General features: G+C 42.7%; 4 protein-coding genes across 8 annotated transcripts in view; 3 read left to right on the top strand and 1 right to left on the bottom strand.

The window, feature by feature from the left end:
- Positions 1–1548, top strand: part of LOC119556761 (integrin alpha-PS1) — a 56576-nt gene extending 55028 nt beyond the window's left edge. For both annotated transcript variants that reach the window (XM_037869185.1, XM_037869184.1), the window contains one exon: positions 18–1548. In XM_037869185.1, coding sequence (XP_037725113.1) covers positions 18–263 — 246 coding nt within the window. In that variant the 3' untranslated portion in view covers positions 264–1548. The remainder of the gene's footprint in view (positions 1–17) is intronic.
- A 558-nt stretch (positions 1549–2106) lies between these two features.
- Positions 2107–4020, bottom strand: LOC119556764 (proteasome activator complex subunit 3). 2 transcript variants are annotated; one of them, XM_037869190.1, is made up of 4 exons: positions 3931–4020; positions 3747–3791; positions 3173–3676; positions 2107–2935 (listed from the first exon to the last, which is right to left on the bottom strand). In XM_037869190.1, exons 3-4 carry the CDS (start codon positions 3552–3554, stop codon positions 2568–2570), a joined length of 750 nt encoding a protein of 249 aa, XP_037725118.1. In that variant the 5' UTR covers positions 3555–3676; positions 3747–3791; positions 3931–4020; the 3' UTR covers positions 2107–2567. The 2 variants fall into 2 exon arrangements, with proteins under 2 accessions (XP_037725118.1, XP_037725117.1); XM_037869189.1 differs by having other exon boundaries at positions 3747–3803; positions 3931–4014.
- Positions 4021–4346: 326 nt separating this feature from the next.
- Positions 4347–24322, top strand: LOC119556759 (protein strawberry notch). Of its 3 annotated transcripts, XM_037869181.1 has the most exons (13): positions 4347–4899; positions 11981–12098; positions 15363–15797; positions 16468–16785; positions 18762–19223; positions 19302–19687; positions 19749–20155; positions 20224–20658; positions 20723–21923; positions 21985–22471; positions 22545–22683; positions 22742–23129; positions 23250–24322. In XM_037869181.1, the coding sequence occupies exons 1-13, from the start codon at positions 4897–4899 to the stop codon at positions 23478–23480; spliced, it is 5010 nt and encodes a 1669-aa protein (XP_037725109.1). In that variant the 5' UTR covers positions 4347–4896; the 3' UTR covers positions 23481–24322. The 3 variants fall into 3 exon arrangements, with proteins under 3 accessions (XP_037725109.1, XP_037725110.1, XP_037725111.1); XM_037869182.1 differs by lacking the exon at positions 16468–16785; XM_037869183.1 differs by lacking the exons at positions 4347–4899; positions 11981–12098; positions 15363–15797; positions 16468–16785 and adding an exon at positions 18130–18260.
- Positions 17106–18206, top strand: LOC119556763. Its single transcript, XM_037869188.1, has one exon. It carries the CDS (start codon positions 17284–17286, stop codon positions 18061–18063), a length of 780 nt encoding a protein of 259 aa, XP_037725116.1. The 5' UTR covers positions 17106–17283; the 3' UTR covers positions 18064–18206.
- Positions 24323–24365: the final 43 nt, after the last annotated feature.

The following is a 24365-nucleotide window of genomic DNA, read 5'->3' as shown; positions in this document are numbered from 1 at the left end:
ATATATACTATACCAAGGTGGAGACGCGAGCCTATCCAGAGCTAAGGAACCAACAGCGCGACACCTCGATACCCTGGCTGATCATCATCCTGGGCATCGTGGGCGGACTGCTGCTCCTGGCGTTGTTCACCTATTTCCTGTGGAAGTGCGGCTTCTTCAAGCGCATCCGACCCACGGATCCGACGCTCAGCGGCAATCTGGAGAAGATGAACGAGGAGAAGCCCTTCCTGGCGCCGGCAAAGAATTCGCATAACGTTTTCTAACAAGAGGGCACCGTCGGCTGGGACTTGGTGCGCCGCCGGAGGCGTCGGCGCCGTCTAAAGCTGCCACTTCCGGTTCCGCAGCGGCCACGACATGGATGGCGGAAAACTGCGGAAAAGTCCAAGAACAGTAATAATAACAAAAACAACAACAACAACAACAACAATGACAGCGATGTGGACGTGCTTTCGCTGACGCCGCCGCCGCCACCGCTCAGCATCCTCAGCTGGGGAAACGATGGCTACTACCAGGCCAGCGCCGCCTGGTGGGGTCACCACATGTGATGGGTTGGGTCACCGGTGGGTCATGTGGGTTGTGGTTCAATGTGCCATTTCGTTTACTTAATGCAGCAGGCTTAGTTCAGTTCAGTGGATGAATTAATAGCCAGGCTTCCGTCACTGACATCAGCTAAATCTATTGTCTGGCCAAGGATTTAAGTTATAAAAAAAAAAAAAAATTAGTCGTGCTAAAAATCAAAGAGATATTGTATACATCAAGGCTAGAAAAATAATTAACATTTTTGATTTTTATAAAGAGATATATAATTATTCCGAACGTGGAAAAATCCACCTGGTTTCCTAATGGAGTATTGCCTCTGCAAAATTCCAAATAGCCGAACGCTTTTTATGGTGCTTTTAAAACCTCGACTTACTTAAAAATAAGGAAACTAAATTGACTTTTAGATGAAATGTTTTAAAGTCCTTGAAAATTTTCGAGCACAATAGATTACGGCAATGCATTGCTATATATTTAGCTGATGTCAGTACTGAGCTTTAGTCTAATGTTTAGCTAAGCACCCAAATGTAAAAATGTTCATTGTCATATATAGATTTAAGCCTAAGTTAGACTAAGCTGAAGAGGACGAAGCGAAATTCCGAATATAGCATACAGAAGAAAAACACTGCCAATAACAACAAATCAAAGTGCCTCGAAATCGAACCGTAATTCCAATGTACTGGACACGTCTTAAACAAAAAAACGAAAGTATTAGCACAAACTTAATGCATAGCTATAAATAATCCACGAGTAACAGAATTTAGAACACACACACACAACATTATATTTTTTTTTTTTTGATAATTTACCGCGTTTCTTTGGTTAAATAAGTTAAGATGAGTTTTTTTAAATGTGGAAAATACCAGAGATGTTGGTTTTTGTTTGTATGTATGTGTGGGGTCAACATGTAGTTAAATTAGTTGTAAATAAAAATTCAATAGTACTAGCTGTAAATAGTAATTATGTTTTTTCTTTAACTATTTAATATACGATTACTATTTTTTAAGAAAATTTTGCGTTTTGAATTTACTTTTTGGCGGGAGTTCGATTCGAACATGTTTGAACGGGACATGTTCGACGGGGACACTCAAAAAAATCAAGTCACTATTCTTGGTTTCATTATTATATTTATTATCTTCAGCAACAATCAATGGATTTTCGACATTTTGGTATACAAGGTGTACACAACCTTGAAAATATATATGTATTATAAAAACATACGTATATGAAACGTTTTCTTAAAAAACCTTAAAACTTGAATATATACCTGTGCCCTTTGTAATTTAAAAATAAATTTTTAATTGGTACATTTTGTAGCTCATAACCAAATAGAAAAATAAGTTGTTTTTATCCCAAGGCTGTTATTATGATAGTGGTATCAAATATTACCATTTGTCCCAATAAAACTCCATCCGAAAGCCAAGTGCTGCCAGACTATTGACAACATAAAAATCCCAAAACATGGCCACGCTATATTTTTGGCGCGAACTTGAAAAAAAATCGTTTTCGCATAGTTGTGAAATTACATCAAATAACCCGGAAGCAAATAAAGACTACCAAACATTTTAATACTCTGCCAAAAGGTCACAAGGCTTTGATTTATTACAAATTTCGAGTTGCTCCATCGCGCCGATCTATCAATCGCAAATGTTCTGGTTTTTCTTGCCCTCGGCCGACATCGAATGGGCAACGTTCGATTTATTTATTCATATGCATAGCTATAGCTATTAGTGGAATCTATACAGCATCGGTTTTCATGTATTCTACGCTAAACTCGACATTACATTCTAGACGTAGTACAAATGGATCAATAGTCGATTGTTAGGCTACAGCTATTGCTTAATGGTTCTCTCTGCTTTTGACTTGATTGATGTCTTTAATGTTAAAACCGAAACTTAAAGGCTGAGCTTTTCGAGTAGCCGCCAGTACCGCTGACCGTCCGCTCCACGGGCTGCTTGTTTATTTGATTGTTGAACAAGTTAGTAGGATGATGAAAAAAAAAAACGTAGAGACTTGGGCTTAGGCAATACCTAATAGAGGCTTTCGGTGTTGGAGGAGCGCGGCTTCTTCAGCTTCTCCAGGTTCTTAATCACTATGTCGTGCAGCGAGGAGTAGCGATTTCGCACCTCGCAGACGACCAGCCACAGGCTGAGGTACTCCTTCTCGTCCAACTCGACGACGGCGCGCCGATAGTCATCGATGTGCGGATACTTGGCTACCTTGGACACCACCTTGGCGCGCGACAGGAAGTAGCGCGAAATCTGGTCGAAGAAAGCGGCGGCCTCTGATTCCACCGTCTGAATCTCAGCCAGCGTGTCCTCTTGGATGGAGACGCCAAAGTTGTTGCCATCCTCGATCTTGGGGATCATAAAGGATATCCACATCTTGAGCAGATTGGCTGCGGGAAAGATATTGCATTAGTTAATGTTCTTAGGGGTATATGATAATGATAGAAATGTTTGGGATTGCAAGGGTTAGTAGCATGTTGACTGATGAAACAGATTACAAAGGGGTTTATAGGAATTAAAAGGGTTTGAAGCAGATCCAAACCTTGACGATGTGGACCCACAAGTTAAGTTAAAAGTTCTAGGTCTTTCTAGAGTTTCTAGGGGTACCAAGCACCCGTAGTACTTACAATCCTCCACCAGCTTCCTGATGATGGGCTTGACCACCTTGATCATCTCGCAGAGCGGCTTGTTGCACGGCACCGTTCCCGCGGGCAGCGCCAAGACCGGTTGCCCGGAGACGATGATGTCCTTGCGCTGACGCTTGGTGGGCGGATGATCGCCGTCCTCCGACTGGTTGTCCTCGTGGTTCTTAACGAGCACCGGCGGCAGGGCCGGGATGTTCAAGTCCTGGTGCACCTCTTCGAAGTTACGCTCGTTGAACATCGGCGTGGCCAGGAGCTCGTTCAGCTGGACGATCTTCTCGGGGAAGCGCTTGGTGATCAGCAGCTCCGCCTTAAGGATCAGAGAGTCCTTGTACTCCTGCACCTTCACCACCGTGTCATTGGGCATGTTTGGTTGGCTGTGTGCAAACTTCGACCTGCCGGATCCTGTCCTGATTCGTGCTTCCAGATCTTTCTACCGTTCCGTTCCGTTCCTTTCCTTTCTCGGCAGCGCACAGCGATGCGGACACTCTGGGAATCGAATTCTGGTCAAGACTTCTTCGGCGGATGTGGAAATTCGAAGCGGGAAAACCAGACTTACCGACTAATTTTGATGCCAAGCAACAACACACATGTGCTGCTAGAGCTGGGGAAAAAACTATTCGATAATTGCCGCTGTCGATGGTTGCAGAAATTTGGCAACGAAAGCGCCAGAAGGGCCGAAAACACACCGCAGCACGAGATAGGCCGGTGCTTAGGTAGTTTTTATATATTTATAGACTCACCCTAAATTTTGTTAGCTTCTGTGTGGGAAATACAAAACGAAAGTGACAAATAGCCGTATGGCATTAGACATCGATATCGATGCCTTTGTATCGATAGCTCAAACCGCGTGCCAAGGGTTGCTAGACGCTCGGCACTCATCACGAGGCGTTTGCGATAGTTGTTATCGACTATAATCGAGTGGAATTAAAATTAAATGTGTTAAAGCGAATAGAACAGGCAAGCAAATAGGAATGCGGTTTATTTTGTAAAATTATTAGGATTATGATTATAACCATGCATTTATCGCTTTAATACTTTCAGCAATTTAAGGGAGAAACACGCCACCTAGAGTGGCACTCAGTTACTAATCGCAGTAACATCGGCAAAGTAATCAATTTATTCAAGCGCCTATCGATGTTTTTCCAGCTCTATCTAGTTGGCATCTCGAAGTGCTGGCGATAGTTGGCATGTTACGTGTGTTTTCGGCTTCCTCGCTTCCTTCTCGTTCTCGTTTCCTTCCTCCTTGATTCCGATTCCGAGTGTTGTTTGCGTCGAGTGCAGTGATTGTGCGTTGCAACAACATCCGAAATATTAGTAGAAGCGAACTTCAAAGTGAATCACCGCGTGCACCAACACACACACGCACGCACACATGCACACATACGGCAAGCAACAACAACAACGACGACGACGGGCATTATCGCAACAACAACATCTAACGCGTTGAAAACACTTATTGCGGAGTATATATTCTTTTTTTTCGCTGCATTTGCTGACTAGCAGGCCGCACGATCGTTCTGTTTCCGCTGACAGTTCCGCGAAAGAGTAGCCTTTTGAACAAAATAGAGAAACACCGAAAAAACAAACAAACAAAAAAAACGGAGCAAAACGCGTGTGTGCGCGCGGTCTGTTGCTTATTTTTTGTGGTTAAAAGACAACGGCAAAAATTGGAGTGACAAACAACAGTTAGCAATTGGAGCTGCAAAATGGTAAGTTTGTTTGTTGTTGCCGCCGCAGCAGCAGCTGACGTTGTTGTTGCTGCTGGCATGACTTAATACAATTTCTTTGTTGCTAAATTTTGCCATTTTCCACACACACACACACACACGCATAGCCACACAGGGACACTCACCCACACGCATAAAACAAAAACAAAGCGCCTGCAGAAGCGGAAGAAGAAGGAGAATAATGAGAAGAAGAAGAGGCAACTCATTCAATAATTGTTTTTCTTTTTGTTGCCTCCGCGCTCTTCTCTCCCACTCTCTTCCCCTGCCAACATACCACCCACCACCCCCACTCGCTCACCTTCCGCTGCACCTTGTTGTTGCTTCGGGTTTCAATTTTTGGTTTTTGTTGCTTTTTTTCGAGATATTTATAAGGACGCATTCGCTTCGCATTTTCGCGTGGCCTGGAACCATGTGTTTTTCCCCTCCCTCTCTTTTTCCTCTTCGCTAGCTCCCTCTCTCTCCCGCACACGTTCGGCGTTTTTTTTTGTTCCGCACACGAGTTAAGCGAATTCAGTCGACAAAGTTGCGCTAGGTTAGGGTTAAGGCCATGCGACTCGGGGGCAACATGTGGGTTAATACTAAGCGGGGGAGGTGGGCGCAATTGTGCATCATTAAGATATTAGTTGAAAATGCCTTTTGAGGGCGGTACTGTTTTCAGAATTATCCAAACTTAAAATCTTTAATTTGCATATTTTTATATATTGCTTTGATTACATGTTGGCTTAGTTTTTTCCGGTTTTTGAGACAGCTAAAACATCATAAACCGCAGATAAACTTACATACTTTCTCAATCTTCATATTTTGTATTAACATCTATTAAATTATTATTTCTAAAGTTAAACCTGAAACCATACTTAAACTTGTTAATCAAATAAGTCGATAACTTTGGTTTTCAACAACTCGAAAAGCCCTCGATCGTGGTATTGCTAAAGTATAGTTTGTAGCAGCTGGTAATCAGCTAACCGAAAATAATCATTTTTTGGAGTTAATGGAATACCCGATATTTTATTTAACATACGTTTTTTAAGCAACAACCTTTTAGCGTTAAATTACTATTTTTATATTGTTTGCTATTATTATTATTGTAAATAGTTTGTTAAAGAAATTTACATATATATGTATATCTTTTGTTAGTTTAACCTTATAAGACTTTTGTATTGTACATTTGAACAAAAGTTTGTGGCACAGTAAGGAAAACATTTTTACTTTGTTCGTACATAAATATGTATAAATACGAGAGTGTGGGGTCAGGTGACGAGTAGGGTAATGTGACGAACTCGTCAAATCTCGTTAAAAATCACAAATAATTACACTCGATTTCTCTTATCGTGCCGACAATGTATTTGCAATAATACTATTAAGGGTTCGCGTAATTTGATCGTAAGATAATTATACCCGTTACTCGTAGAGTAAAAGGGTATACTAGATTCGTCGGAAAGTATGTAAAAGGTAGAAGAAAGCGTTTCCGACCCCAAAATGTATATATGTTCTTGATCAGGATCACTAGCCGAGTCGATTTAGCCATGTCCGTCTGTCCGCCTGTCCGTATGAACGCTGAGATCTCGGAAACTATAAGACCTAAAGTGTTGGGACTTGGCATACACATTCTTGGGCGGAAGCCCAAGAGTGCCACGCCCACTCTAACGCCCACAAACGACTATAACACTAAAACCCGTCACATTTTTTCATCTTTTGTTGAAATTTGAATCAATATCAAAAGATTTATAAAAAACCGAGATAAATAAATATATTACTTTTATGAGATATTTAGCAAGTGATCATGGTACTTTACGTCCACCATCATATTTTCAACAGTACCTTGTAGGGTATCGTGACGAACATTTTGTAGGGTATGAAGATACAATTTTTTTTTGTATTTGTTAACATTTTATCTTGAAAAAAAAAATATTTTCTACATCTGCATAGAGTTTTTGTGTGTACTTATCAGTTCAGTACAGTACCCTACAACATTTATAAGTGAAAAATATTGGCTTACGCCAAAAGCTGTAGTATTTAACTCCGCTGGAATTTTAGCGGAATATGCTCAATAGATGTCATCAACTTTCTGATTTTAAACCTACGAAAAATATTATTTTTGAAAAAGTGACATTGAAAATACGAATCATTCGTCATTATAAGCTACACTTCCATACATATTCTTGATTAAAATATCCAGAATTTCGTCCTTGGACGTGACCGTTTTTTCTGAACTTTAAATCTCATTCCATCAAATTCATCTCAATGCTTATCAAAATCGCATGACTTACCTTATAAGCATAATTTAAACATTGTATTTAACTCTGTTATAAATAGGTTTCAAGTCTTCTTCTTCAACTGAAATGTATTGGTTTTATCAATATCTTAATATGTATCAATTGATTTAAAAAAGTTCTCAAAAACTGTCTGGCTCCAATATTTTTTAAGATTTTGTATCTCCATTCTCTCCATGTCTCCATCTCCTTTGCATTCCCTTTAGCTGAGTATCATATAGTCGAGGCACTTGACTATAGAGTTCTTCCTTGTTTTAAAGTAAATAGAAAATATATAAAAGGTTGACGTATTAAATTTATTTAAAAGCTGCGTAGATTTCACAATATGAAAAGTAGCAAGGAAGTACAATTTTAAAGCCTCGTTTTTATTTAAGTGCACAAAATCTCCTAAATAATATGTACACATCTTTTGAAAACATATTAAAATGACATGTGAAGAAATGGATAATGAATAAACTAACCAAAAATACATTTCTAGAAATGTGGCTTGTTTGGAACCGAATTATGTTAATCATTCCGTAAATGCAGAGATGAAAATACTTTGTGCATTTCATCATCTAGTGTATTACAATTTACAGCCCTAAGTTTTATGGAGTTCCAGCAGTTAACTCTAAAATCAATCTCCTCATTCATCCATTATCATATCTTCCCCTTCTTCTTCTTTTTACTCGTTCTCCTTGTCACTTGTTGCTTAGCGGTGACGGCAACCACAGAGGAGTGAGCAACACCTAGTCGGGACTTGAACCGATGACATGCATATAATTTTTTTGGGGATTCCCCGGCAAGGGGTTTTCACTGTAGCTCTGCTACTGCAGCTGCATCTGGGAAATGCATCTCGGGAAAAGCGAATTGCCCCTCCCACAAGCTGCGCTGCTTGTCCTCTGCTGCAGTTCTGGGTCTTTCTGATTGGGGGGTGGGCGAGTGGTCCTTCGAGCCGTGTTATTTATCACCGTTTCCGCTTTGGCCACTGCATTCCAAGTTTTTTGGCGCCTGCGCCTTTCAACTTTTCTCGGCCTGGTCAACTTCGAATTGCCAACTCCCTGGTCCCTTCAAAAGCCGATTTTCCGCCCCTCACTTTGTAACATTTTTCGCGTTTTATTTCACTGCCCTTTGTTTGTGTCCTTTTTTGTGCGCTTTTATCCGCACCTTTTGTTTTTATTTTTAAATTCGCCAACCCTTCTGATATAAGGGTTAATGCTGGTTGTTTTTTTTTTTTTCGTATCATCTATTTTTTTTGGCATCAACATGTTGATGCTGCTTTTTGTTTGAGTGGGCGGGTGGGGGTGTGGTTAAAAACACATGTTTTTGGGCAGAGATTTCCAACATTTCTCTTGTTGCAAGGTCATTCGTTTTGATTTTATTTTGTGTGTCAACAAAAATTTTGCAATCTATAAATGGATTTGTGTGGTTGTAGGAGTGAAAAGCGGGGGTTTATTTGGGTGAACACAATAATTTTCCGTTGAAAATTCAATTGGAAAGGATTTAAAAGATGTCCTTTCAGATACATTTAAGGTTCTGAGAATAATAAACATAGTCTAAATATAAATTTTATTAATAAGGCTACATTTTATTAACGATAAATCTAAAAATGATGTCATAGCTAAAAGTTAATATATTTTATAATAATTAATAATATTATTATCAATAATAAAGTGATATCAGCCAGTGGTCGGTAATATAGTATTAATTTTAACATTGTATGCTAAGCTTAATTTGTTAAATAAAAAAAAAAAATAAAAAAAGTGATATACTATAATAATACTATATACCATATAATACGAGCTATGTCGATCACAATTTTAAATGTATTCAGTTGTCATGAAGATTTTGCTTGGCTTTTTGATGGACCTGCATGGAGGGTTGTTCCTAGCGAGGGCGCACTGTGTTCACCGCATCCATCAGGCTCGGCTCGTTCTGTTTGCGCTGCTTTTGGGCGAAGTCCCTCGCCAGTTGCTTGATCCCGGTGTACACAGCGGTACAAGGTATATATGGACGCATATAGCCAGCGAACGAGCCAACCAGACCCGTCGCCACCCTCCAGCACCCTCCTCCCCCCCTTCCTCCCCAAGGACATGCCCACATCCACATCCACATCCACAACCAAATCCACATCCACAGCAGTCTGTCTTGCTCTAATTGCTGTGCATGCGCTACAGATTGCTGCTCCTCCTGTCCTCCAATTTTGAACCTCTCCCAACCTTCTGGCCAACCCCTCGTCCTCTTTCATCTGCCAACTGAGCCAAAACCCTTTTGTTCAAAGGGGTCGAGGGGGTGGTTGGGTGGTTGATGGGGTTGCCCAAGGTGGAGTAGGAGGGGGGGGGGGGGAGGGGTTACTGGGAGCAGGAAACACATGCATATTCCGCATAAAGTAGACAACTTCGTATCTCTGCATGCCAAACATTTTGTTGCTGCTACTTCGTAGAATTTCCACGAGGCGTGTGGATGTGGGAGTGGCGGTGGGGGTGGGAAAAGGCCAACCCCATTTTCGTGCCAAAGTGGAGCACCGTGGTCTGCAGCAATTGGGTTTCTAAAAAAAGAAGTTTCCAGAATTTTTCACCCAGTGTGTTCATTTCAATGTAACTTAAGTGGATTAGATATTTTTCTGTTAATTCCCTTTATCTTTTTGCAAACACATGACAATGAATATAAAATCATCTAAATAAAGCAACATTTTAGTAATTAATGTAATGGGAAATAGAGAGAATTCTTAAAATATTTTATAAATAAATAAAAATAAATAGTAATATAAAAGATTATTTAGTCTTCCTGCACACAAAAAATGTTATGGGTTAAAAAAAACCAATACGGGTAGTTGTGTTTCTATAAAAAAGGTTAACAACTATTAAAATAGTAAAGTATTTTATTGTTGCTTGGTTACTATTTAAAAGTAAAACTACCATAAAATGGTTAAATGCATGTATTTTGTTTTTGGGAGAGTAACTATTTGGTTGGTCAATTTAACAATTCGATGGGTTGAGACTATTTAAGTATTATATTGGTCAATTTTAATAGTAAAACTACCATAAAATGGTTAGTTGAGTGTATTTTCTTGTAGAGAGAGTAACTATTTCGTTGGTCAAATTGACAATTCGATAGTTTGGGACTATATAACTTTTATATAATACTATACGGCAGTTAAAGGTAGAAAGTCGATGTGCTTTTTAATAAAATAATTCTCTAAAATATATTAGAGTAACATGCAAGATAATGCAAAAATAATTAGGACATGTTGAATGCACCTTAACCCACAGTGTTCTTAGAATTAAGAGGGTGACAAGGGGTGGGCCTCTCGCGTTTTGTTTATCGGCCTGTTCCCAGTTCTATGTTCTCCATTCTCCATTCTCCATTCTCCGTTCTCCGCTATCTGTTCTTGCTTGCCCTTCGTCGTCCTGACCGTAGAGAGATGTTGGCCAAAAACCCACCCCATAGCGAGCATAACACCCATAACACCCATAACACCCTGCTTAACCCGTTGGTAACCCCCTTTAACCCTGTCGCTGGTCGCCGAAAAATTGCAGCCCGTCTGGATGTGGGATGTGGGATGTGCGATGTGCGATGTGCTCGCTGGGTGACTGGGTAGCTGGTGAATGTGAAATTTCCATTTTGGGCTTGTTTTTGGGGGGTATTCAAAGTTGGCAAAGTGGCAGGCAAAGTGGCCCGTGGCAGCTCGCTCGACAACAACTCCGGTCTTCGAACTCCGGCCGAGGTTTTTGGGTAGTTGGCTCCCACACGAGCACCGAACCAGTCGCACAATTTCCGAACTCTGATAAATGTAGTGGCCATAATTTGTGTGGACATAGGGATTGTCCTTGGTTCTCAGATCTCAGGAATCCGCAGAACCTCATCGCACCGGCGATGAAAAGCATCTGACCGCTACTCTTGCGATTTTCCACCGAATCTCTGTGAGTGTGCCTTCCCCCTCATATATTTTTTTATGGCCCCCCTGCTTTCCCTGCTTTTATATACATTTTTTCCCTCTTGTTTGCTTTTGGGGGTTTCCCCTCTATTTTTTTTCCTCGGCGTACGCAATTTTTTGCTCGTGCTTTTTGTGCCGTTTTTTCTAAACATTCGGGGAAGTCCCGCGCTCATTCGTTCGCCCTCAAAAGTGTGCTACAAAAATAAATGGTTTTTTTTTTTTTAGCTTTTCTGTGTCATTTTTCATCTTTGTTTTCGTTTCGTTTTCGTTGTTTTTCTATGTGTGTGTGTGGTTATTAAGTGCTTTTTTTGTGTGATTCTCCTAAACGTTGAGTGGTATTTTTTTCGAGTGTTCGCTTTTTATCTAAACCCAGGAACTATGAAAGTATCGATTTTAATTCGCGATGTCGTGGTTTTATACGGTGCACTAAGAAAAATTGTTGTGGATTCTAGAAATAAATTAAAATGCTAAAAATATTAAACAGACAATAAAAAACTGCAAATAAACATGAACAATGGTCATTGAACATACATACAGTGGGTTTTAATTATTATAAATATATAATAATGATGTGGAGATTCCTATGTGCAAAATTAGCTGTAAACTACAATTCCAAATTTCATAAATATATTATAAATTAGAAATTTGGAAATTAAGTAATAAATTCAAAAAATAATAATGTTAAATTTATGGATTAGTCAGCCAGTCATATTATTTTTAAAATATATAATAATGACGTTGAAATTCCAACATATGTGCAAAATTAGGTTTTAACTACATTTACAGATTTTATAAACATATTTTAAATTAAAAATTTTGAATTTGCTTTTTTACCAAAACCTTTATCTAATATTTCCGTAAATCTTATTATCTACAGACATCGAAAAAAAGGAAAACGTTGTTAGACGCCGATGACGACGATGATAATTTTGATGAGGAAGATTCGGGCTCCGATTTCGACGATGACGAGGATCCTGATCAAATAGAAGTACCCGGTGAGTGGTCGCATTTTGCATCTCATCTGTAAATCCCGAAAAGTGGGTTCATTTCGAAAGGGACTTGGCTGAATGAGGAAAAAAGGAAGGGTGGTGGCAGCAGCACGGCACTCGGTTCTCCATTGTTTAGAAAACAATTTTATAGGTAGCCCCATTTCTGCGCGGGGGTGTGAGGCTCTGGGGGCTTTACTTTCATACTGGCTGCAGTTTTAGAGCCAAGTGGGATGTTTACAAAGTTTTTTGGCCTCCCTAACGAAGGGATTTGGTTCAAAAATGGGAATGAAGTGGGGCAACTTCACTGAAGGGGTTGCGGGATTTGAGCTAAAAGCAGGCTACTGGATGTTTTGGGGTGGAGTACCTTTCCCAAGGAATAACTTATTCAGTTGGCATTTCAATTAACTTTACGGACCAAGTATAGTTACCCGAGAACATTCCAAATGACCAATGCAAGATAAATATTTCCCTTTTGTTTGTTAAATAGTTGGGACAACTCACTTATGTTGCGGCACAAATTTTTCGTTTATTTCAAAATTCTTTCGATTTCGACTTTGTAATATTTTATGACTTAATAAAACCATTATTCTAATAGTTTGTCAAAAGATATTAAATATCGCATTACCTTTATGTGTTTACCCAATTTGCAATGGCTTTAATATATGAGAGACTTATTATAAAGATAATTTGACTTTAATTTTATGTTGTCCCTTCTGAATTTGTTATCAGTTCTTATTTTATGCTAAAAAATTGTAAGGTTTACTACCTAAATCAACAAGTACGTGACGAAATTTTGGATAACTTTGTTTTTCAATAAATCTAATTTCAATAATATTGGAAGTTATTACAAATGTATGATTAACTAATCAAAGGAATTCCACATGGGTCCATGCGTTTATAGAAACCCCTCCCCCACAATCTCTTTTGTAGCGTCTCTAATGAGTTATGCCAACTTGGCTGGAAATCTATTGCCCATCCTTTGAGGCCCACCCATGCAATTGATACGCTATCTAAGCAACATCAATTAAAAGGGCCCCTTGCATTAGACCACTGAAACATTAATGAAATTACCTTGGCCCGTTCCGCCGAAGACAGATGCAGGTGCACACCTGTCCAGGAGTCCAAGGATGTCCTGTCCGGCCTCGAGCTCTGTTTGCCTCAGATCTGCTAGATATCGGTGTATATATTTGTATATACAACGGCCTATATGGGAATTATATATGAGCACACATATGTGCTTATATATCCGTCATTGTGCGTCACTCATATAAGGCGTGGGTTCCTCCTTCTCCATCGCTGCACATAGCCCCGATTATATGGCCAAATCCGGGAGGAGCCAGTGGCTCTGTGCGTCATTAACCGTGGACTGGACACCTCGCGGTAAATTATTAAAATTGATTGCCATTCCCCATCAGGCAGTCGTCAATAATCGAAGGCCAAGTTATGAAGTCCTTGAACAAAAAGAAGAACTGAAATAATACCGTCAATTATTCAGAAAGCAACTTGTAGTTCCCTTCGAGGGATTCGCGAGTGTGAACAGACGGGAGACAGGTGTGTAGACAGTGAGAATAATAACAAGTTCATAGTAAATAATTGAGTTATCGCAATTCACCGACTTTATAGAATGCTTTTATTTTGAGGAAAAACTTGTAACTTTTTTTTCGTCCCTAAGAATAGTGATAAAACTGCTTAACTATTGTAAAATCTGTATATTTTAACTTTGTAGTCTAAACAAGATAGCATATGATTCTTAGGGACGATTTTTAACCGATAATAAATGAACAAAATTCAAATGAGAGTAATAATTTTCAAGTGATTATAATCACTAGTTGACAAATAAGTGTCAAAATATGTAAAGAATTTTGGAGTTTTACTTAACAATGTTTGGTTAAAACTTCTTTTTTGCTCTTATGATTTCTTATTGTTAAATCATTAACGAACATATTTTTTTGAATTTTTGTTGGCTGTGATGCAGTTCCCTTCATCATATAATTATCATGTATATGATTCCAAATTCGATTTCTATATTATTACTAGGATTTACTATCGTTATATCCTATTGTGATATCAATATTGATCTAAGTTAAGGAATAGGTGAGCTTTTGTTAGCTATGATTGCAGTTCCAAGGAAATATTATTGTTCAACTCCCTTCATCATATAATTATCATGTATATGATTCCAAACTCGCTTTGGTTATGTAAATCTTTGGCTTGGTCATCCGTTGACTCACATGTATGTACACTGTACACATGCACAGTGCGTTCTCGTGGTAATGCCTGAATCTGAGTCCTGGGCATTCCGTGTGGATTTGTTGCAATCATCTTGACCGCGACCTCCATCTGGGTGGGCGGTCTGGGTAATTACAGGCATTAACGCATTACGATTTCCTTACACGTCCAGTGCGTCGAGTGTATATGGTCAGATGTATGTGCGCCAATCTATTTGTCCATGTGTGCCTATCTGCACATATAATTATGATTATGTATCAGCCACACGACCTTTCCCCTCTTGTGTGGCACATAGAGGCCTTGCACATACTTAGATCCGCCGTATGTACTGCTGTCTTTGCTCATTAATTAGATATTTACCTTAAATGAGGGTGGTGCCGTGCACTTGGGTTGGGTATGTCTGCAATTTGTGCAGCTCACATGGGGAATCTCAGAAGCCTTCGATGCATATCAATTGGAGGGGGTTAATGTGTGCAAATTTCATAAAATATTCGCACACAAAAAAAAACGCAAAGCGGCGAATCACGTGCTTCTCAGAACAAGGTAGTGATTACAAGGTAGTAATGATTCCATTTGAATTTCCTGACCAAGTGGTTTATTTGTATATAAATTAAAATAAATATGCCTATTTCTTTTCGCTAGTTAAAGAGTAATATTTGAAAGAGTAACTATATTTGAAGTTCGAATAATGTGCTCATTTTTATATAGAACAAGAAAGGAAGTTAACTTGGCCAAGCCGAAGTTTGTTATTAAATTTAATTCGAAATTCTTTAAAATACAAAAAATGATATTCCCAATAGTGTAATATAATATGTCAAAAAACACCGAAGCTATAATTCGTTTCATGTTATACAATTTTCCTATCGTTCCTATGGCAGCTATATGATATAGTCATCCGATTTTGATAAAATTAAATTGGAGATGCAAATATTTTCTAAACTTATCGAAAATAAAATAAGTAACTAATGAACTATATATATTAATATTATAAAACTTATCAAAACTTTCCATATTTAATTTGTTGTTGTTTTTCCTTTTTAGGTGGTGGTCGCGATTTGAATACCGCTGTTACGTACGCCCAAAATATCCGAAGTGGGAGCGGAGTGGGCGTGGCAACCAAGGGTGTTACACCCATACCTATAAGTGTCTCCAAAATTGTTAAGACCTTTAACAATATCAAGCCAATATCGTTGTTGCGGATCAACAACAATAATAATAACAACAACAACACCACCATAATAACCAGCGTTAACAGTAGCAACAACAGCAACAATAGCAACGGCAACAACAACACCAACACCGCCGTGCGAAAGATAATCACAACAGCAACAGCAAAGCCAATAACAGGGGGCGGTACGCCAACGGTTGGAGGCGTGGCACTGGGCGGAAAGATCACAGCGATACCGATAAGAAAAGTATCACCACTAGAGAATAACCTAAACAACATGCCAAAGAAACTGAATAACGCAATAACGGGTAAGTTCAAGACTTTTGATATAATACAAAACTCTACAGCACACAGGAGAAAGTGAAAAACGTAATAATATTAACAGCAGTGTTGCCAATTCTCTAATCAAAATTATTCATATGAAACTAGTCAGAAATAGTAATATATGTCTATCTATCGTACATATCTATACATTTCTTAAGGAACGTATATTTAAGCTTATTAAGAAAACGAATGAAAACTAGTATTATATTGTTGGGCACTTTGTATTGCTTTTTCCAAAATAAATAAATTAGAAATCCTTTTAAAGGGGTAAACTGTTTATTTGAACAAATTAATACCAAGTGAAAAATACTGAGGACGTACCACATCTTTAGGAAAAAACTAAAAGTTGGCAGCACTGGCTTTTTGGCTTTATACAGATTGCTGTGATCACACTAATTAATGCTGCTTGTGTTGTTCTCTTCCTTTATCTCTCTCTATTTCTTCACTTAATCACACTGTATCTTGCTTTTCTTGATTTTCCCACGACTTATCTATCCCTACCAAAATGTATATTAATACACCCCCAAACCCATTTCGTCGTATGGTTTATGTTCTGTTCTTTTTGGAACTGGGAATCCTTTCTTTTTTTGTTTTGTGTGTGTTTCTGTTTGTTTTGTTACTTCCGATTTCCTCCTGGACATCGTGGTCCATTAGCCATGGGCAGTCCAGCGGCCAGGAGCAGCGGCGGCAATGCTGGGACGACGGGTTCGCCTGGTGGAGGGGCCGTTGGGTCCACCAGCAGCTACTTGAACAGCCTCAGCACCAACGATCTGATGAACCTGGCCGCCTACGTGGCCGCCAAGGGTAGCAGCGCCCCACCGCCTCCGCCGCCGTCCACAGCCGCCAATTCGGTGAGGAGCTCGCCTCCGGGCGGCAATCCCAATCCCGGTGGCAATTTCTTTGGCGGAGCGGCGGCGTCCACCTCAGCCTCTGCCGCTAATTTCAATATGGCCGCGTCTTTATTGGCGCAGAGTAAGTCGATTAATGTTGGTAACAACCAAGAAAAATGCCCAAAAAAGTAATATTTTTGTCTGTGTGTGTGTGTGTATGCAAAGTGTGTGAATTCTGGGTGTCTGTTGAGGGAATTGCTCTATATATGATAGCTCCAAAGGTAAGATTGTAGAGAGTCGAATCTGAAAATCTGTAGATCTGAACGTAGGAAATTTTTACTGTATTTTTACTTATTCATTCTAGTTTGGAAATAATTTCAATCAGGTTTTCATAGTAAAGTTTAGAAAGTAAAAAAAGCAGCTAGACAGTAGGCGTACGTCTTACATTTCTAGGATTTACGTAGCCAGACCTCAATCCAATAACATGCAGGGAGGTGAACACATCTAAAAAAAAAATTTTTTTTTTTAATTTAAAACTGAACAACGTACAATTTCAAAAAAAACCAAAAAAAAAAAGAGTCAAAATTCCAAATTTTTAGTGTTAGAAAAGTTGTAGTTTTTTTTTTGTGATTTCGTTGCGATGGACGAGGACAAAAGATCGAGTGATGGTGGTGAGCCAAAGCCACTGAGACCGGAACTCATGCCCCTGGAGGCAGCGATACCGAGACCCAGACCTTCTCTGAGCCAGGCGAATTGGAAGCAAGTGCAGCGGGAGATCGACCTGAAGGTGGCCGTGGCCATGAAGGACTTCTACAACATTCACTCGCAGGCGCTGCTCCGCGTGGAGCGCACTATCGAGAAGGACCTGTTGCCCAAACTGGAGAGCAATGCGACAGGGGACCTCAAGGAGATTGCTGATCTGGTGCGCCAGCTACTGATACGTGTGGAGAACCTGCGACCGGTCTTCAGACTCCAACTGGACGAGGAAACGGCAAAGCAGGCGGTGGTCGACAAGCCACTCCAGGCGACGAGCGGCGTGCCGGTGGCGAGTCCATCTCCAAACGCCGATGAAAAGCCAGAGTCGGAGGGCACTACCACAGCCACCGCTGATGTCATCTTCCGGAATACACGCTACACCGGCCAGACCGTCAGCGAAAGGGAGTTACCGGTGGTCAAGGAGCGACGCAGGCGACGCAAGACACAGGTCAGAGATGACGGTGCCCAGATCTCCGAAACCGAGGAAAGACGCCTCTACAAGGAACGCGAACGCGCCCAGTTCGAGGTCAACCTGGTGCTGCTCAAGAAGTCCCTCTTCTCACTGCACCTCAACCGCAACAATCGCTACTGGCCGCACAACCGTCGGTCATCCAGGGAGCCCAAAGGACCCATCCATCGGCCAATCGATCTGGCTTCGTTTTAGGGCTGGCCTACTGGAAGGAAATATCGAGCTTTTTCCTTTCAATATTCCACTCGTTTTTAGGCCGGTCGATTGGTATATGAGCTATGGTTAATGTTATGTTCCTGTGGTTCACCTCAATTGAAAATACAAAAGGTTGGGTGAAAGTTGATCGTCTATTAATAATGTGGGGTAATCGATTGATATGGAATTGGAGATAGGTAGGTAGACGTTGTTTCAACTGAGGAAAGGGAATTTTACTCTTGAGAACTATAATTTTTTGATAATCTCGTTAGGTTTGTGTGAATGATTGTTGAAATATGGATTTCTATGCTTGTCTATTGGAGGAAATCTGTATTTTCAGTTAATATTTCCCAAAAAGCAACATTTTGTTACTGATTTTATAAAGTGTTTAAATCAGAGTGAGTGTTAAAAAATGTGGTAGATCAAATAGATCCGTAGGATACTCGGTAGATTTCTTAGTCTCTAGTAATACTGAAAAGTAGTGCCATCCTTGTTAATTACTAACTAACAAAGCTCTTTCTCTCTTTCTCCCACATCTGCCTCTGTTCCTCTGTCTCTTTCCATTCGATGTCTTCCCGCACATACACCTCTCACTCACTCCGGTGTCATATATCTCAACTATATATCAACTAACCACATCATTATCCGAACAATCCGCCGCAAAAATCACAACCAACCCGAATCCCTTTGCCTTCCAGTGAGTTATGGGGGCGGAGTACCACCCATTCGCGCCATCAAAATGGCCGGAAATCCGGGCGGAATCGGAAACAATCAGAAGCCGCCGATTGCCACGACAGCCGCAAGCGGAGGAGGAGTATCTTCCAGCGGAGCAACTGCAGCCGGAGTGAAGGGCAACCTCTCGATGTTGGAGGCTGTGCAGAAGCTGATCGCCATGAATCCGCAATACCTGACCAGCGGCATACCGAACAATGTATTCCAGCTGCTCATGAATTCGATGCAACGCGCACCGCCTTCTCCGTCGCCCATGCCAAAGATGAATCCCGGCTCACACATGGTGACCAGTGGCGCTGCAGCAGCAGCAGCGGCGGCGGCAGCTGCCCAAGCCTCGGCGGCCGCCTATGTCCAGCAGGAGGAGGATGAGGTCGACTACGAGGAGATGGGCGTGGCCGAGACCTATGCCGACTACTGGCCCGCCAAATGTAAGTATCCCCACCAATGCAATGATTACTCACCCACTTAGGAGAATCGACTAACATGCTGCTTTCCCCATCCCACAGTGAAACTGGGCAAGAAGCATCCGGATGCCGTGGTGGAGACAGCCTCGCTGAGCTCCGTGGAGCCCTGCGATGTCTACTACAAATTGTCCCTGCCCCTCGAGACGATAAACAGCGGACACCTTAGTGCCCTGCAGCTGGAGTCCATCACGTACGCCTCCCAGGCGCACGATCACCTGCTTCCGGACGGAAGTCGGGCTGGTTTCCTGATCGGAGATGGCGCTGGTGTGGGCAAGGGTCGCACAATCGCCGGCATCATTTACGAGAACTATCTAAAGGGTCGCAAGAAGGCGCTTTGGATATCCGTGTCCAATGATCTCAAGTACGATGCCGAGCGGGATCTCAGCGACATCGGAGCCACGCGCATCGATGTCCATGCCCTCAACAAGGTGGGTAACTAGAGTGTCCACTGCTCAGCAGCTTGCTAACACATTGCCTCTGTATCTTTAGTTCAAGTACGCCAAGATCAGCTCCGATGTGAATAACAACTGCAAGCGAGGAGTTATCTTCAGCACGTATTCCGCGCTGATCGGAGAGTCCAACAACAAGACGGGCAAGTACCGATCGCGATTCCGCCAGCTGCTGCAATGGTGCGGCGAGGACTTCGAGGGTCTGATCATCTTCGACGAGTGTCACAAGGCCAAGAATCTGTGTCCCGTCGGCTCTGGCAAGCCGACAAAGACGGGTCAGACCGTGCTGGAGCTGCAGAATAAGTTGCCCAAGGCGCGAGTGGTCTACGCATCCGCGACGGGTGCCTCCGAGCCCAAGAACATGGCCTACATGGTGCGACTGGGTCTCTGGGGACAGGGCACGGCCTTTGGCAACTTCAACGACTTCATCACCGCCGTGGAGAGACGGTTAGCTAATTTAATAAAATTCTATTTAAATCTCCTACTTACATATCCCTCTCTATGTATATTTTTAGCGGTGTGGGCGCCATGGAGATCGTGGCCATGGACATGAAACTGCGCGGCATGTACATCGCCCGCCAACTGAGCTTCAAGGGCGTCAGCTTCAAGATCGAGGAGGTGCCGCTCTCCAAGGACTTCCGCAAGATCTACGATCAGTCCGTGGAACTCTGGGTGGAGGCCATGCAGAAGTTCACCGAGGCGGCCGAACTGATCGATGCCGAGAGCCGCATGAAGAAGACGATGTGGGGCCAGTTCTGGTCCTCGCATCAGCGCTTCTTCAAGTACCTCTGCATCGCCGCCAAGGTGAACCATGCGGTGCTGGTGGCCCGCGAGTCCATAAAGTACGGCAAGTGTGTGGTCATCGGTCTGCAGTCCACCGGCGAGGCGCGCACCCTGGATCAGCTGGAGAAGGACGACGGCGAGCTCACCGACTTTGTGTCTACGGCTAAGTAAGTGGTGTTGAACGCCTTCTCTGTTAAATATTATTTAACACAACTCTTCTTCTATTCGCAGGGGTGTCTTCCAGTCCTTCGTGGAGCGCCATTTCCCGGCACCCGATCGCAATCGCATCAACCGCATCCTTGGCCTCTACGACGAGACACCCTCCATTGCCGACTCCACCTCCAACTTGGGTACCAATAGCAATAGCACAACAGCGGCTGGCAAGCGAAAGGGAAGTAATAACAATGACAATGGATCCTCCGCTGGTGGCAAGACCAAGAAGAAGAAGCGCAGTGGATCCTGGCAATATAGTGACAGCGACGACGAGGATACGGAAAAGAAACGCAATCGGAAGCGGGACGCAGGCAACTCCAACAGCGACAGCGACGAGGCGAATAGTGATGAGTTCAGAAGCGACATGGATGACGAGGATGAGGACGACGAAGATCACGACGTGGAAAGCGACCGGCGGAGCGTGGCCAGCGATGCTAGTTCCGATTTCAATCCCTTCTTCAGCGGCAGCGACAGCGACATCGATCCCTGGGTGAATGCGCGCAGCAAGAAGTCCACCAAGAAGACCCAGAAGAAGACCAAGAAAAAGGTGAAGAAGGAGAAGGGCAAGAAGGAGGCCACCTCATCGGCATCCAGTTCAGCTGCCACCGATCCCAGTGGCAGCACGACGATGTCAGCCACTGTGGTCGCCGCTCTGAATGCGGCCAAGAGTCGCAAGTCGCAGCTCTCTACGCAGGACAAGATCCAGGATCTGCTGCAAAAGAAGCAGGAGCTCAAGGGCACAGTTACGCCCGTGGGCGTGAATGGTGTGAAACTGAACTATGGTCCCCCGCCCAAAGATGCAATCGAACGAGCCTGCACAATGAAGGAGGAGCTGTTGCGCAAGATCGAGCGCCTGGGCTCCCGACTGCCGCCAAACACCCTGGATCAACTGATCGACGAACTGGGTGGTCCGGACAACGTGGCCGAGATGACAGGTCGACGGGGTCGTGTTGTGCAAACCGATGACGGTAACATCCAATACGAGTCCAGAACCGAATCGGATGTCCCGCTGGAAACGCTGAACATCACGGAGAAGCAGCGTTTCATGGACGGCCAGAAGGATGTGGCGATCATCTCGGAGGCGGCGTCCAGTGGTATTTCCCTGCAGAGTGATCGGAGGGTCTTCAATCAGCGGCGGCGTGTCCACATCACTTTGGAGCTGCCCTGGTCCGCCGACAGAGCCATCCAGCAGTTTGGTCGTACCCATCGATCAAATCAGGTGGGCTTAGTATAAATGTATCCTTTGGCTTTCTGCATACTTATTAAATATTTTCGATTAGGTAAATGCGCCCGAGTACATCTTCCTCATCTCGGACTTGGCTGGTGAAAGGCGTTTCGCCTCCACCGTGGCCAAGCGTCTGGAATCGCTGGGAGCGCTCACCCACGGCGATCGCAGGGCCACGGAGACTCGCGATCTCTCCCAGTTTAATATAGACAACAAATACGGTCGCCAGGCTCTGGAGACGGTGATGCGCACCATAATGGGTTACGAATCGCCGCTGGTGCCACCGCCCACGGATTACAGCGGCGAGTTCTTTAAGGACATCGCTGGAGCCCTGGTCGGTGTGGGCATCATTGTGAATAGCGAGAGCCATCCGGGTGTGCTGAGTCTGGACAAGGACTACAACAACATATCAAAGTTTCTCAACCGCATTCTCGGTTGTCCGGTGGACCTGCAGAACCGTTTGTTCAAGTACTTTACGGACACCATGACGGCAATCATCCAGCAGGCAAAGCGCGGCGGTCGCTTCGACCTGGGCATTGTGGGTAAGTGCTGATCAGTGAGCGCCCCATAATCCTCACAAATCCTTATCATGTGTGTACACTTCTATTCTACCAGATCTGGGAGCTGCCGGCGAGAATGTGACCCGCTGCCGACTCATTCGGTTTGTGCGCAAACATGCCACCGGAGTGGCGCCCACAGAGATGCACACAGTTCGAGTGGAGCGTGGCATGATCTGGCAGGAGGCCATCGATAAGTAAGTTAATTAATATGTCTGGGAATATGAATTTTTTATTAATCCGCTGACCCTGCAGATACGCCGACCTGTTCAACGAGAACGAGGGCTTCTACCTGTCCCACCAGCTGCGCAACCAAAAGCGAACCGCCATCATGGTGGTGATCTTGGAGCATCAGCCCGCACGCAACAGCAGTTCGACGAGCAGCACCACCGATTCGGACGGGAGTAGCAAGAAAAAGAAGTCGCGCAGCAAAAAGGAGATCATGTGCCAGATCTACCGGCCGAACACCGGTCTCCAGGTGCGCCACGAATCACTTTTCGAGCTGGAGAAGAAGTATCGCAAGGTGGCCAGCGAGGAGGCGGAGCCGCACTGGACGGAACAGTACGATGCGTCGGTAAACACCTGTTCGCACGCCTACTGGAACGGCAACTGCAGAAATGTCAGCCTGGGCAACGACTGTGAGGTGAGTAGCGGGTACAGAGGAAGAGGGCTTTTAAATCTAGTTCTATAAACTCATTCTGAGTTAGGATTTCCCCAAAGGTGTGCACATCTCTAACCGGATGTTTCTTTTTTGCATTTTCAGGTGGGATTGCGTCAGCGGCTGTACCATGTCCTAGCGGGCTCCGTGCTTTCCGTTTGGGGACGCGTTGAGCATATACTGAATACACGTTCCAATAGCAAGATGCAAGTGATACGCATGAAGACGACCGAGGGTGAGAAGATTGTGGGCACCCTGATACCCAAGTCCTGCTTCGAACCGTTGGTGGCCGATCTGCGCAGTGATTCGGAGAAGCAGGAGGAGTTCAACTACTAAGTGTGGAGGGACACCACAGATCAGTTGTGTGATTTTGTTATGGCTACCCTTTTGAGAACGCTATCCCCCGTATCTTCCAAATCAAGGCCAAGCAATATTGAATCCACAGCGGATGGTAGGGAGCATGTGCAGCATGATAGGCTTTAACATAATATATATATATATATATATAAATACTACTATAGATAATCTTAAATACATAGAATACGTGTGAAAGGACATGAATTATAAGGCTCCCGGATAGCAGCAAACGCTTGAGAAACCAACATTTTTTTTTTCCTAATTTTAAATAGACTTAACCATGTACAACCCAAACGCACGTACATACCATACCACCCCATCCATGATATAAATCAGACTTTGGCTCGTCATAGCTCATAAATAATCATACTCTCATACAGACACCCGCGCAACGGAACGATGATATGATGATATATAAAGAACGAAATAAAAACGCTTATAAATGGACTTTTCTCAATGATTTAAAGATTAATTTTAGTTACGATTAAGTTTAACACAGTGGTCCGCCACATTTTGTAAACTATTTATTATTATTACTATATATATATACGTTTTTTTTAAATTGTTTTTAATGTAACATTTTTAAGCACCTTTCGATGGCTGCAGCGCAGCGCAGCAAAGCGAAACCCCCGAGCTAAGGCATTTTTTTTAACCAAACAAAACTTGTAATTAGATATTTACTTGTAATGACTAATCTTAAGTTAAAACCAACAGACATTGAGAGGCATCTGAAGATAGGATAAGAGATCGCGGAATAAATATGTTCGATGGAAACTCATCTGAATTGTGCAAGCATACGTACAATAAATAAATATAAATGTGCGGATTAAATAAAAGTGGTTGTCGTTTGTTATTTATAAGGCT

This window comes from Drosophila subpulchrella, chromosome X, assembly GCF_014743375.2.
Source record: "Drosophila subpulchrella strain 33 F10 #4 breed RU33 chromosome X, RU_Dsub_v1.1 Primary Assembly, whole genome shotgun sequence".
Lineage (NCBI taxonomy): Eukaryota > Metazoa > Arthropoda > Insecta > Diptera > Drosophilidae > Drosophila > Drosophila subpulchrella.
This window is presented reverse-complemented; position numbering and strand designations above follow the sequence as displayed.

Coding starts and splice junctions, on each gene's coding strand:
- LOC119556764 (XM_037869190.1), bottom strand. CDS start 3,554: ATGCCCAATGACACGGTGGTGAAGGTGCAGGAGTACAAGGACTCTCTG. Junction 2,936..3,172: donor CAGGAAGCTGGTGGAGGATT/GTAAGTACTACG, acceptor TCTTTCCCGCAG/CCAATCTGCTCAAGATGTGG.
- LOC119556759 (XM_037869181.1), top strand. Junction 16,786..18,761: donor CGCGTCTTTATTGGCGCAGA/GTAAGTCGATTA, acceptor TTTGCCTTCCAG/TGAGTTATGGGGGCGGAGTA. Junction 23,130..23,249: donor GCCTGGGCAACGACTGTGAG/GTGAGTAGCGGG, acceptor TTGCATTTTCAG/GTGGGATTGCGTCAGCGGCT.
- LOC119556763 (XM_037869188.1), top strand. CDS start 17,284: ATGGACGAGGACAAAAGATCGAGTGATGGTGGTGAGCCAAAGCCACTG.